The 15627-nt window shown below is 42.4% G+C and overlaps 1 protein-coding gene across 1 annotated transcript in view; it reads left to right on the top strand.

Annotated features, from left to right (window-relative positions):
* ap1s1 (adaptor related protein complex 1 subunit sigma 1) overlaps positions 1–15627 on the top strand; it is a 54433-nt gene that overhangs the window by 12122 nt on the left and 26684 nt on the right. Inside the window, exons 4-6 of the mRNA XM_080792813.1 lie at positions 1481–1589; positions 2726–2863; positions 3885–3931. Of these exons, the coding sequence (XP_080648939.1) occupies positions 1481–1589; positions 2726–2863; positions 3885–3931 (294 nt within the window). The remainder of the gene's footprint in view (positions 1–1480; positions 1590–2725; positions 2864–3884; positions 3932–15627) is intronic.

The following is a 15627-nucleotide window of genomic DNA, read 5'->3' as shown; positions in this document are numbered from 1 at the left end:
CACAAGGGCCCGTGGATGAGTCAGCCATGCGTGATTATGAATCCCACCACACCTCTAAGATAGACACGTCTGATTGGCATAGTTTTACTGAGGTTAGGGTTAACGTTGGGTTTAGGCATAGTTTTACTGAGGTTGGGTTTAGGCATAGTTTTACTGAGGTTAGGTTTAGGCGTAGTTGCAAAAATGAGAACTCATGCTTTTGATTCTAGCTCACTGCAATGTTGGCGAGTTTGACATTTAATTTGGTTGGATGAATGGGCTGTCAATGGGAAATTGCACCTTGCTGACGCGGCCTGCATATACATGGTCAATGGGCTTCAATGTGTGAAAGGATATCCTTTGTAATACCAAATCTGGGTCACGTTTCAGATTATCATTTTACAGGATTCGTCATGAAATTCCTGGCAATATTTTGAAATTTGAAAAAACATTTTCCAGTCCTGGAAAAGGTTTGGAATTTATCAAGGGGTCCTGGAATGTTTGGAACAGTTTGACATTCATTGGTAAAAATAGTTTTATTTAATGAGGTTGATCAAAAGACTGATCAAAATTTGAATAGCTGAGTATATTTTCAGCAGTATGATTAACTACTGTGTACAGTATTAAACAAGCAATTTCTTTTAGTAATTTGATTCGTATATTTGACCACTGGGGGGCACCAGAGCATTGACTAAAGACTCTCAGTAAAGTATGCGAGTGTGTATTTAGTGTAAGCTTGTGTGCCCCCATGCTCATAAAAGCCTGTGTTACTTTAGTCTTCATGTCACCCTCCCAGACATCAATAAAACTGTATGTATTGTATACAGTATACAGCTGTGTAATGAATGTGGGCGGACACACGGGGTGTGAAACCCCACTATTCCAGCCTCCAGCATTGATCTATTCTACCGTAACTGCTGTTTCTCTCTCTCTCTCTCGCTCTCTTTGCCATTGCTCATTATTGTCAGCAGAATGCAGAGGCAGGCAAACAAGACGGCAAGCCTTTCACACACCATCCATCCCACTCTGTGTGTGGGTTGTTAGTAGAGTACAGAGGGATTCCCTGTACAGTGTACAGGGTGGCGTAGGCGGAGTGTTGTGAAGCGATCCAGTGATTCATCAGTCTCTCTGTTCTGAAACTGTGTGGGTCGGGGTGGTCCACACATAACTTTGGGGGTCCCCAGATGACAGTTAAAGTGATAGACTTTTAAGACCTTTTTAATACCTGGTATAAAAACATTACTGTATCAAAAGTAATCAACAAACTATACTATAAAAATCACACCCGTGTGAACTTAGTGGTACAATCCCCACCTCACCTCTCTCTCTCTCTCTCTCTCTCAATTGAAAATAGCCTATCTACAAGCCCACAACGCCCTGCAGCGTTGGTCCATGGACCCAAACATGCGCCCGACCCACTGTATGGGAAACGGTGATGTAGATTAGAATATAGATGACGATAGATATGGATCGTGTACTAATAATGTGTGTGTGCGTGCAGGTATGCCAGTCTGTATTTCTGCTGTGCGGTGGAGGAACAGGACAACGAGCTGATCACCCTGGAGGTCATCCATCGCTTTGTGGAGCTCCTGGACAAATACTTTGGCAGCGTGAGTCATTCAATCTCCTCCTCTCTTCTTCACTCCTGCAGGCACCTGCTGCATCTCTGTTCCACCACCACTAACCCATTCAACCTCCTCCTCTCCACTGCTGCAGGCACCTGCTGCATCTCTGTTTCACCACTAACCCATTCAACCTCCTCCTCTCCACTGCTGCATCTCTGTTTCACCACTAACCCATTCAACCTCCTCCTCTCCACTGCTGCAGGCACCTGCTGCATCTCTGTTTCACCACTAACCCATTCAACCTCCTCCTCTCCACTGCTGCAGGCACCTGCTGTATCTCTGTTTCACCACTAACCCATTCAACCTCCTCCTCTCCACTGCTGCATCTCTGTTTCACCACTAACCCATTCAACCTCCTCCTCTCCACTGCTGCATCTCTGTTTCACCACTAACCCATTCAACCTCCTCCTCTCCACTGCTGCAGGCACCTGCTGCATCTCTGTTTCACCACTAACCCATTCAACCTCCTCCTCTCCACTGCTGCAGGCACCTGCTGTATCTCTGTTTCACCACTAACCCATTCAACCTCCTCCTCTCCACTGCTGCATCTCTGTTTCACCACTAACCCATTCAACCTCCTCCTCTCCACTGCTGCATCTCTGTTTCACCACTAACCCATTCAACCTCCTCCTCTCCACTGCTGCAGGCACCTGCTGCATCTCTGTTTCACCACTAAAGTAGTGTTGATTTTGACAGCTAATTTTAATTTAGTTAAACATCGTCTTTTGAATAAAATGTCATTTCGTTTTAGTCAAATTTTAGTCTAGTTTAAATTGACTCGATATCATAAGATTTTAGTGTAAAAATCTACAGTCAATTTAGTCAGATTTAAACTTATTTGCATGCCGAAAATAGCAGATCTACAACGGCGCGTTGTGGAATGTGACAACTGCATACAACCAAGCATAATATGACTTAGTTATACTGGATCTCTTCTCCATCAGTCCCTCCATAACATTTTAGTTTAGTTTTTTTTTGTTGGCGAAATTGTCACCTACCTGGAAAAACGGCGGGTCGGGTAGAATTTGAGAACTCGCACATCAGTGCGTGCTTATGCTTATTCAAGTTGGAAAGAGGCTTCAGCCCTGACGCTTTATGCACTGTGTGTCCTGTTGCCGTAGGTGTGCGAGTTGGACATCATCTTTAACTTTGAGAAGGCCTACTTCATCCTGGACGAGTTCCTCATGGGAGGAGAGATCCAAGACACGTCCAAGAAGAGCGTCCTCAAAGCCATTGAACAAGCTGACCTGCTGCAAGAGGTACACACACACACACATGGCCAAAACCACCCAGTTCCTGAGGTAATTTCCAATTCCTGTGAGAATTCACGATCAATTACAAATGTCATACTGTACCCATTTTCTTTAAGTTTCTCATGAATTTACCTTTCTCCACCTGTCTTTTTAGGAGTGATGAAAGCAATATTGGTTGGTTAATGTGTTAAATAGCTCTATATTCCTGCAAATGAACAATTTCTAGCCCCTCCTATGTCCAGCTTTTGGTGTATGTAAACGCAAACATTAAATGCCATTGACAACGAATGGACAATTTTGAGTGTAAACATTGCGTGACACAAACCTTGATGACGAAGGTGAGGACGCAAATTGTTTTTGGCCGGAATGAGATGATGATGTACGATGATGAGACCGCCCCTCACCGACTAACCACCGGTGCGGCAGCGTAGGTGGTTAATCAGCCGGAAGGTCATTTATATACACGGCTACTTAATACATCAATTAATACATTTATCCAAAACACAACAAAACAACTCGTATTTCCTTGTTTATTAATGAAAGTATTTCCATAAGTGTCGTGCTGGCCTCCGTCTGCCCAGCTATTTCTCGCTCAAATGTTTCCAATTATTTTTTTGAGAGCAATGTTTTGCTGTAAATGACTGTTTGTGTTTACATGGCTGTCATGTTGGAAACAGCAGTAAATCAGCGGGGCACAGCAGGTGCTCTGAGGCTTTGATAAGTCTGTTATAGAGCGGAGCGGTCATTATCCAGAAATAACAGACCGATTTGGTGATGCCGTTGTTCACTGCTGCGTTCTACAGCATATAAGATTCATAAGTTGGTGAACCAATAGGAAGTCTGCGTTTTGTTTCCCGCACAAGTTTGTTCCGCCCCCTCTATGCCCAGAAACGCATAGGTCTCTTGTCAGGCATAAGAATCAGCTACTGCGCTCACTCCGTCTCCCTGCTGTTCTTCATTTCTGTAGTCAATCCTCCCTGTCTGCCTCCCTCTCTTACTTTGTCCTGTGTCTCTGTCTCCCCTACAGGAAGACGAGTCACCAAGGAGTGTGCTGGAGGAGATGGGGCTGGCATAGTACACACACACACACACACACGCACGCACGCACGCACGCACGCACGCACGCGCGCGCACACACACACACACACACACACACACACACACACACACACACACACACCGACAGCAGTTACACCTTTTAACCTGAGACAGAAACCACGCACACGGAGGTGGATGGCTGGGAGGGGAGGCATATATTGAATCAAACGCAGCTTTATCTGCGGCTCTTGGTACTGCGTGGGAGGGGGGAGGGGGGGGCAGACAAGAATTCAGGACTGTAGAGCCTTCCAGACGGTTCAGACTTTGTGCGTGTGTCTAGATGCAAAGTCTTAGCAGGAGACGAGACACTTTCTACTTGATGAAGAGGAACAATAGGACCGGCAAAGCCAGCCAGTTTCGCACTGTACTGTACATGTGTGGCTGTGCACGTCCCTGTACACTGTACAGGCTGCGAAATGGCCTTTTTTTTGTGTGCTGTTGGGTTGTGGGGAGGGGAGGGACTGATTCTCATGATTTGGGGGCGGGGGATTTAAGCCCAGTCCACAACGATGATTCGCAACGCAACAAGTTGAAATTCGCAACCGGTTGGAACAGAATACCAAAACCGCAACGACCTGCAACAGGTCCATTTAGACCGCTGTGCCTGGTTGCAAGTTGTAACTCATGGAGTTGTGCGTCATTGGTATGTGCTGGTTTTTAGGGATGGATGGATGAGTCCAGCTACAGCTACTTTTAAGTGAGGTAAACATTTTAACCATGGATACTGGCAGGTCCACACTTATTATGGCGCTTTTTGATTGATGTTTTTATTAAGAAAAAAAACTATATATGACCATATATTTGTACATATCTGTCAACAGGAGAGCTAATTTCCATTGTGGTCCATTGCATAGAACCGACTCGACTTTCCAATAACATTTACAACACATTAATTCGAAAGAAACGCATCTAATTAAAAAAATCACACCCGTGTAAGTGGGGGCACTCTTATCATCGTACCGCTCTCCCGTACGCCCTCCCTCTGATGCCTATTTTAATAAGAATTGATTACGGAAAACTTCGCTGGCTTATGCTGTCTATGGGAACGCTCTTATGCTGTCTATGGGAACGCTCTTATGCTGTCTATGGGAACGCTCTTATGCTGTCTATGGGAACGCTCTTTTTTTAAATCAATGTTGATCTGCGCCTCATTTCTGTAATCGATATGACCCCAGGTTACAACATGTATGTTTTGGGTGAATTGGGTGACAGAACATTTACGTCATAAGTGCTCTAAACACACATTAAAAATCCCATAGACTTGGCTGCCAACCATACGACGTAATCTTCAAAAGCCAGGTAGCTTGAGAATCACTGGTTTAGCAGAGGGTTGGTCGTTGCAGTGACCAACGGCTACGCTGAGGGTGCACTACTACATGCGGTGGAGAACAAAGCCAGTCGATTTGAGCCGTTTCAATGCAATGGAAATGCATAATTTTTTATCACTGCTTTGTTTTGCTTTTAAACCATCGGTACTACGGACACAAAGGGTTGCGTAAGCGCAGACTGTCAAAACCTCTTTAGTTAGTGGAACCTGAGGTTAGATCTAGAGCTATGTTTGATACGGGATGAGATGCATTGTTGGAATAAGACGCCCCCCAGTGGTTCCCAACTGGCTTTGTACAAAGGCTTCGCATTTTGCGTTGGACATGCAGTCAACCGTCCCCGCAGTATATGTATTATTTGACACTATTACTTTATTAACCTGTCAAAGTTGCTCTTTGAGTGCAAGCCTCTTCTTCTGCGTCTGCTTGTCGGCCTCCGTGTCCTTTTATGGTAGTCTTGAAGTTGGGTAATGAATTAATTACCCAATTAATTAGAGCGACAGAGAGAGGAGTGTGTGTGTGTGTGTGTGTGTGTGTGTGCGTATGGGTGTGCGTGTGTGTGTCAATTTAACAATGGTGCAGACGATCAGAAATCAGCAGAGTGATCGACGTTTGCGCTACTCTATGCCGAATTGAAGTGGACTCGGACCTGGAAATAAAAGCGTCTGGGTTTCCGAGGCTAGTAGGGCATTGGCAAAGACCTGGTCAAAAGATTAGTGTATCTTCTGTTCGGCGTGTATGGGACTTGTTGTCACGAGCGGGGTGCTGGATGTGGCCACCAGAACGTCGAACTCTACAGAAAACCCTGATGTTGCCCCTTGAGTTCCTGGATGATGTTGTGCAGGTTCTCTCCAAAGTGGAGCTCATCCCTTCTGGCATGCTACAGTCTCCTGGTGAGCGCCCAGCTTCATCCGGGCACAACTGAGCCTTGTCTGGAAACGAGTCAGATTGCACTTGGCTACACTTTCTTTCCTGATTTTCTCAGAGGGAGTCAGAGGGACCATTCTCTATGGCCTTGTGCAACATCCGTCTCTGTAGCTCATTGTTGTTGCTAATCATGCTTTTTGAGATCAGCTTTTTAGTTTTGACCCCAGATTGGACCCATAGCTCCGCCTCACACTCGCCGACTCTGCAGTCCCCTAATCTCACTGACCCTCTCGGTTACTGCTGCCTTCAACGCTGCTTGTTGTCTTGGTTGTAACATTTGAATTTGGTCTGGCATGTGCACTGGCATGTCAGACCTTGCCTTTTACGTCCCAGCCGGGACACGCCTGCTTTTGGAATGGTGGCTGAGATACAGTAGATGCCTATGACGGTGTCTGCTACCTTTGGTCTGACCACCACCTCTAGCTCCTTACGCTGCCTTTTCTGTGGCAGGCTGGCTTTCATTATTGTCTGTGGAGATCACGGGCAAGGGAGAGACCGACTTTGGTCGATCTGCGTTCTCCATTTTCTTTGCTCTCAGACTGCTCTTTCAAGACTATTAGCCTCAACCACTGCCTGCTGGGTGGGAGAACATATGCAACCAGTATACCCTGGGTTGCCGTTTTCACATCCAATTTAAGCCTGGCTGGTGTCATACCTCACACAGTGAAATCCTCAGCGTTAAATGTATCCGTTTGTCCACTCTGTGTACAAATGCATAAGAATAAAAGCACGCTACTATATATTAGAATAATCACAGCTGTCTGTCTGATCACAAGAGCTCGTTATATTGGCTCATTGTGGCACACCTACAATTGAGTTACATTGTACATCAATTGAATTATGAAATAATACATAATTATAAATAATGAATTAATCATAATAATAATAATAAATAATTAGAATAATTAAAACATATTCACAGACAAGAATGCCATTTGGGATGACTACCGTTTTTAGAAAGGCAGACAACCAAGGACACAACAACATCCATATCAAGATAACATAGTAAATCCAGTGTCGGAACAGAAGCCAATTTGAAATGCTCAACAACCATGATCCTGCATGGGTCCCTTTGACATTAATTAGCACTGTGTAGTGCGATTGTATGGTTGGAGTGAAGGTAGTGGTCTACTCACATTGAAATAGCTTCCTTCATGCTTAGCACAGGTGCCTGCAGAGCTCTGCTGGCTGTAGCCAGACCGCCAAAGCGGGTCTTGTTGTTAATGGCCAGCAGGCTGAGCTGGCCTTGGAGACACTGGATCATTTGATCTGTCTCCTTTTTGTAGCAGAACAAGGGCTTCATTTACAAATAGATACCAATACCAGTTTATTTCCTGATAACGAGTCCCATAACTTGCATATCGGTTAGGCTTACAATTAGGAAAATATTCAGTTTGGAGTTATGTAGAGGTTAAGTTTAGGGGTTGGGGTTTGAATAATGCCCGATTTAATTGGCTGTGGGTGTTGGGCGTCCCTAAAAAGGCATTCATAGAAAATGAGAAGGCTTTACAAAAAAGGGGCATTAGAAAATGTGTGTGGCATACCAGCTGTTGGGTTTCTGAGTCTTGTTGGATGCGTTGAGACAGAATGTCATGTTTGTTTCTGACTCTTGTTGGATGCGTTGAGACAGAATGTCATGTTTGTTTCTGACTCTTGTTGGATGCGTTGAGACAGAATGTCATGTTTGTTTCTGACTCTTGTTGGATGCGTTGAGACAGAATGTCATGTTCGGCCTCCAATGAACAGAGAGCATCCAGGGAGGATGTCCTCAGCTCAGCCAGTGCCTGAACATGACTGGTCAGAAACATATTGACCTCCTTCATTGCCTCCACCTGATTGGATGACAGGGAGTGAAGCCAGACATCAATAGTTGTGAAAAATAGTTGTGTTGTGCGGTTTCCTCGAGGGCCTTTGTTGGCCTTTGCAGCCTTTACGCTGCCTTTTCTGTGGCAGGCTGGCTTTCATTATTGTCTGTGGAGATCACGGGCAAGGGAGAGACCGACTTTGGTGGATCTGCGTTCTCCATTTTGTTTGCTCTCTCAGACTGCTCTTTCAAGACTATTAGCCTCAACCACTGCCTGCTGGGTGGGAGAACATACGCAACCAGTATACCCTGGGTTGCCGTTTTCACATCCAATTTAAGCCTGGCTGGTGTCATACCTCACACAGTGAAATCCTCAGCGTTAAATGTATCCGTTTGTCCACTCGGTGTACAAATGCATAAGAATAAAAGCACGCTACTATATATTAGAATAATCACAGCTGTCTGTCTGATCACAAGAGCTCGTCATATTGGCTCATTGTGGCACACCTACAATTGAGTTACATTGTACATCAATTTAATAATTAAATTATAAATAATGAATTAATCATAATAATAATAATAATAAATAATTGGAATAATTAAAACATATTCACAGACAAGAATGCCATTTGGGATACCGTTTTTAGAAAGGCAGACAACCAAGGACACAACAACATCCATATCAAGATTAGTAAATCCAGTGTCTGAACAGAAGCCAATTTGAAATGCTCAACAACCATGATCCTGGGTCCCTTTGACATTAATTAGCTAATTAGCACTTCCACGTGGCCTCTCAATGTCCAGGGTATTGCGGCCTCATTGTCCACCATGAAAGGTGACTGGAGTGTCACAAAATGCTCAGTTATTATTGAGCAGACATACTGTACTGTACATACGTAATGTATGCATATGTAGATTAAGAGACGAGATTATATAGAGATGTTTACGTTCAGGTCTCAGGACTTCTTTGCGGACAATCCTGCACCCCCTACTGTAGATGTTCATGTGATTGTTCAGAAGTTGGGTGGGTGGTGACTCATTTATGTGCTCCCGCATTCAGACCAGGCTTCGTTCTAGTCCATATAAACACCTGAAAGTCCTCTCTAGTGACCATGCTATTAAACACACAAACTGTCACAAATCCCCCGCAGCACGTCGGAAACCATATCCGGACCGGCGGCGCTAGTAGGGCCGTCACAATTACAGTTTTAAGTTGACGATTAATTGTCACTCAAAATGGTCGTGATTAACTATTTAATTGTGTGTTTGGCATTGGACATTGGAACATATGAAGCCTTTTAGGCAAGTAATGCCTTATATAGTGATATAATTATGTAATACTTACATGTATACTAGTAAGCTAGTATACATGTAGAAATAGCTGATCTTATAAGCTTGTAGATATGCAGGAGGTTATAAACCTACCATTCTTCAGTTAATATCTACCTAACAACTACTAATAACTTTCACAACTAATCATATTCACAGTCTGTCAGACTCACACACATATCACACCGCTTGGATGCAGTAAAGTTCACTTCATGTGCCTTAATTGCTTCCCCAGCTGTCAATATTATGGATACCTCATGTGCTCAGCAGCGCAGCGGCACTCTTCCACCACACGGGGGCACTGGCGTCTACAGCCTTTTCCAACAGTCTGTGAGGCTACTTGCTAGTTGAGAACCACTGATTCAGAGGGTTGTCCGTTTTTTACTGGGTTTTTTTTTAACCACGGTAAACGAATAACGCTCGTCACATAGTTGATCTGCCGATTGACCTTGACATCTGCAGCTTTTTATTTTATGTATTTTATCCAAGTACTGGCATATTTTACTGCTGTGTTTGACTTATTTATGATCTAGTTGCTTCATACTATTATATGGTGTATAACTAAGAGGATGTGTGTAGTCGCTATGCTATCAAGTGCTATTTTTTTACTGCGATCTACAATTGCAGAGTTTGAACAGTTCTAATAAATGTTCTTCATTTAACATGAACCTCATTTGGAGCCAGGAAAAGTTCCCTGCAAGCTGTTTTAGTTCATACTTAATAAATATGCTAATTATCACACACAGTGGTTTGATAAAACAAAGACATTCAAATTGTACTGCATTGAAAAGCAAACGTTTTTCTTGGTGCGTGTGCCACACATTGATTTACAGTGTAAACCACACAAACCCTTACGTCCCTATTCTGTGCATGTCATAATGGGCGAACTGAGAAAATAGCCCATCTACGAGCTCACTCGATGCGTAGTTGCGTCGCATTGTGAACTTGTACAGTAGATCTGCTATTTTCTATGATGGCCTTTGGTTTTGAGGGGAAAAAAGGAGGAGACCAAGTACAGACCCCTGATGGACCACCAGTCTACGAAGTATACCGTCTCTTTCGGATGTAAACCTCAGATGTCCAAAACGGTTACTAATCAGGATTAAAATGTAAAAAAATGGCAGATCGACAACCTCAAGCTTTCAGATCTGCTCCCTTTGATGCTTTTGTCTGATGCTGTAGGGTGATAATTTACGAAAATAATATTTAATTAAAATATGGATATAAGAGGTTTCCATATACGGTTTTGGTATAGTTAACCCATTTAGGACAGGCAGATTCTTAAAAACGCCTTCTAAATTCTGACCTATATGTTTTCTGAAAATTAAAAAATTAAAATCAACATTTTCAAAAAATGTCCCAAAATATCCCCAAAAGGGATTTCCGTCCTGAAGGGGTAAACACAAAGTGTTTCCCGCCCAGAATGGGTTAAACGTTGAAAGGCCTGCTCTATAGTCAGAGTTTATACTTATAAATACGGTGTATTTCATAGACCCCAATGTTGTCCCCAACACGAAGCCAGGACCCTGTGACATTTGAACAACACCATATCATATTCCTACATGAAAGTTGTTCTTTGTCTATAAACCACATCAGTACTTCTCATGAGCTACCAGGGGGTATGGGGGGGGGTGTGTGTGTGTGTGTGTGTGTGTGTGTGTGTGTGAGAATATCCGTTATTTAGTTTTTTGGTGTTGACATACGGGAAACATTCTGAGGCAAACAAATGCAACCAAAAGCTGCTCTTAATTTATAATTGTATTCCCTGTGTAGAACGTCTGTCTACTGTGAGTCACTGTTTTCAGTCATGGTGAAAGTCTCTGCTGCCTCAAAACGTCAGCTGCTTTTGTTATGAAGTAATCTTTCAAATTAATAATAGTAATACAGGATTTCATGGTCCTGGGGTGGGTATTTTGTATCTATTTTTGTGTTTGTGTGTACTTCCATCCTGATCACAGCTTTTGTCATGGGCTTTGAAGTGTGATATAGTTAATAGGCAAGGGTGTGGGTGTTGGGAACGGAATGGTTTTGACTGTGTACACGGGGTGTGTTTGTGTGTGTGTGTGCCTGGGGGAGTGTTTGTGTGTGTGTGCCTGGGGGAGTGTTTAAGCTCTGTTGCAGCACTGAAAATAACCCATGTACTGTATAGGGCTGTCACAACTTTTAAATTGTCACATATTATAATTGCTATTAATGATTTGGCATTGAACATTGGAACATATATGAATACAAATTTCAATTCCGTTTGGTTTTGAGGCTACAAACAAATTGCAAACACAGGGCAGATGTATGACGAGTAACTAATCATGCCATTCTGTAGGCTAATTATGGTGACAGGCCTACCCATGTTTTGTTGTGAGCTTGTACATTACTAATTTCGGTGCGCAGCATGAGGTGCGTGCTGTTCCTATAATTGTACATGACGGAATTTAAAACCCCCAAGGCGTTTCTTTATTTTTTATTACAGCTCAGTCTTCGCTCGCCTTGATTAACACATGTTTGGATGGACATGCCATTTCTGTAGTCGTGGGACCGTTTTAACCCATTAAGACATGAGGCTGATTGTCAAATGTCTTCTAAATCCTAACATCCATCCATCCATTCATCTTCAACAGCTTATCTGATATCGGGTTGCGGGGGTAACAGATTTACAGTGTTCCCTCCCCCGAGCAACATTATCAACGTGTGTGTGTGTGTGTGTGTGTGTGTGTGTGTGTGTGTGTGTGTGTGAAAACATCTAATGTAAGCCCCTCAGTCAAATCTGGTCATACATATATACTCCATTTAAAGATTTGCATACATTTTCACAATTTAATATCCAACGCATCTTAAGAGATCTTAAATCTCAAAAGACACGGATGCTTTCCTTTTTAGTTTTAATGGGTTAAATGAAAGTGGCCCGATCTGATCTCCCACGTGGAGTGGAATCTCTCTTGCCCAGGGGAGATATTAATACGCTTTTTGGTCTTCAGGCAGAGGCTCAGAGCTTTTATTTTATTTTTATTTTGTTTATAATTATTATTTTGTGTGAGATGATATACTGTACTTGCTGAATTCAGAATTTTTTACTCATGTTTCACGAGTAAGGGCTCAATGAAATGTGCGATCTGTGATTGTGATTGTTGATGAGGCGTCGGGTCCAATATGCCGACATGTAAACTCATTTAAATTATGCAAGTATAGCTCCTGCAAACTAAAAGTAAATTTATACTTAAACAACTTGACTATCATACAACAAAAACAGCATTACTTTGACTCGTAAAAGAATGGAAAGAAACGTTGACACATTCCACGTCTACAATTTATTCAGTTGAAAGTACTGTATGTACAGTACTTTTCAATGAAGTATAAATTGGCTTTAAGACATTTCAGATAGTCTATGATGTACGTGCGTGCATGCAAATGCCTAAATGCTCACACATTCCTCGTACATTTGGTCATTTACTTTTCCAAAAAAGTGTTTTGTCTGCATCGAGGGAACAACTTACGTAGGTATTTTGTTTTATTTTGAGGGCTGTTTTGCTTTGTGATTGTGTCCCTGACTGACTTCTTGCTTCAACTTATTTTGTTTAAAAAAGGCACATTTCCATTATTATAGCCCCCCCCCCCCCCCCCTCGTGTTGAGTGTTTGTTTCAACCTAGTTACTTTAAACTACAGATGGCAAAAATAGCCAATCTACAAGCATGTATATTGGCAAAACGGATATGCCAGGGTTAAATGTGATTTAAATCCATGCCCCTCTTTGAGTACTTGTGACCCGTCTCCTTTTCCTTTCTTAATTTTCTGCTTAAAAGAAAGGAAAGAAAAATCGAAATGGTAATTGAGATTCAGATGATTCTAAAGTGATCGTTCTGCTTTAGGGCTCTCGTGAGTTAATACACTGGTATAAAGTATACTGTACTGTAGGTAATAATCTTTGACAAGGTCTTTGACTGCCTGGTGGAAGGGAGGGAGGGAGGGAGGGGGACGACGACCAGTGGTGGAAAAAACTACTTGCTTGTTTTACTTAAGGAAAAGTATCAATACTGCAATATAGAAAAACATAAAAATTCAGAACTCAAAATGTACTCAAAATGTACATTGCGACGCATTGTGAGCTGGTAGATTGATTTTCAAATGGCCGAAATGTATATAGGGCTGAAGTGGTTACTGTATGTTTTGTAATAATAATCAAAGTAACTAAAGTTTATTTATATATATTATATTATATTTTGATCTGAGATGTAGTGGAGTTGAAGTAAAAGTATTGGACATTAAAAATACTCAAGTACAAATACCTTAAAATTGTACCTAAGTGAATGTACTCGCTGTAGTCACTTTCCACCACTGAGGACAGGGTGTGTTTAACTGTTGGTACCTTAGAGTATATATACTCTATGGTTGGTACACGGCTCTATAGCATGCAGGCTAGCGGAGGCATGTTGAACACTATGTTTTTTTGTTTATTCATCATTCAAAAGGGACTCAATGTGTGAATGTAATTTTATAATGACATTAAATACCATTTTTAAGTAAATGACCGTGTTGTCTTTTGACATGCTGCTATACAGTATATGCTCTTGAATGTTTTTTTCAAGGTTTCAGCTAAAAGAGGTGCTTTTTTATTTTTGCATAACCTATTGAGGGGGTTTACCCTTGAATGCCGTATCAAAGGCATTTCTCTGTGTTTCACGTAAGGCTGGCGGCTGTAAATGGAATTAAGACAAAAATGTAAGAAAGGGAACAAAATATGCTTAACGTGACTCTTCACTGTTCCCCTGTGTCTTTGAAGAGTTGCTGTGACGACCCACCTGTCCACAAACCCAGTTATAGACTGGGGTGTGCCCATCTATTCTGCATCAGTGTACAAGTTTATGCACATACGCGTGCGTTGATATGTAGGCCTACATATATTGACACATCTGCTAAATCACTGTATGTGTGTGTGTGTGTGTGTGTGTGTGTGTGTGGGAGGCAGGGTGTTCTGCAGTAGATGGCTGCATGCTGATGCTGGTGAGTGAGTCACCCACCCAGCGCCACGTGACATCATGAATCATTGGCACTGCCCCCCCCCCCCTTATCACCCATCCCTCCATCTCATTCCATCTCCCCTTGCTTATATCTGTCTTTTTCTTCTCCCCTGTCTGTCCCTCTCTGGTGGACTCTTTTGTCAGACAGGGATGATATTATGTCTTTAGCTGCGACTCCCCATTTGTTAAGATTATTCCAAATTGACCCTTTGTCAAGTCGTGGTTTTGGGCCTCTCTTCGCACCCATTGGTTGCTGTTTCTTGGTTGAACAAAAATCCTTTCTCCCCATCCACTAGTCAGTTTGCTTCGTATTGATATTCAGTGTATTCAATTCTTATTTTAAACTCTGTCCCAGCAAAAAGGGAGATCTCAGTTGCAGTGTAGTGACTGGGCATACATTATGTTTTTAAATGTTTTAGCAAATTCCCAGCCATAAGGCGGAATCAGGGTGGAACCAGGGTAGAACAAGGCTGAAAGAGCCTGCTGGTTATAGTCGGTCAGGAACCAATCGGAAGGTTGACAATGGGTCAATTGTTGTTGTTTTTTCTCAAGTGAGTTTGAAGATTCGGTTTATTATAAGTTAACCAAAGTATAAAATAGGGTCAAAGTGGTTAGAATAGTTTTGCTGGAGAACCCCCTGGAACCCTCTCCTCGTCGACCCCACTTTGAGAACCACTGTGTTAATTAAGAGGCCTAACTATATGTACATTTACTCATGTATGTATGTATGTACAAGCCTGCAACACAGTTTAAATCGGTTTAAATCCAACTCAAGTAAAAGAGCTGCAGACCTGCAGCTTTTAGTGTATGACGTAAACTTTTTTAAATCGTCCAAAGGGGATTAAAGTGCTCCGGTTTAATGTCATTCTTGAGCTGTTTCCAGGACCACGGATAGAGCATAAAACCTAAAAGCCACATCCTCCCAAACTCTGGCCGACGGGGGACGAGGGGCAGTGAAACGGAGGTTGAAACAATTTGTCGTCAAAGTAAAAAGGCTAGTATTTACTATTTACCCCATTTAGACACATGCATTGTGAGCTTGTAGATCGGCTATTTTCAAATGGCCAGTATAGGGCCGAAGTGGTTAATGTTATGTTTTGTCATAATGAACAAAATCTACGAAGTAACTAGTAACTAAAGTTTTCAAATAATTGTAGTGGAGTAAAAGTAGGCCTACAATATTTGCCTCTGAGATGTAGTGGCCCTGGGTAAGTAAAATTATTGGAAATTGGAAATACTCAAAGTAAAAAATAAATACCTCAAAATGGTACTTAAGT

The sequence above is a fragment of the Protomyctophum bolini genome (assembly GCF_963924005.1).
Source record: "Protomyctophum bolini genome assembly, chromosome: 20".
In the NCBI taxonomy this organism is placed as follows: domain Eukaryota; kingdom Metazoa; phylum Chordata; class Actinopteri; order Myctophiformes; family Myctophidae; genus Protomyctophum; species Protomyctophum bolini.
The sequence above is the reverse complement of the archived record's forward strand: the minus strand, read 5'-3'. Positions and strand labels throughout refer to the sequence as shown.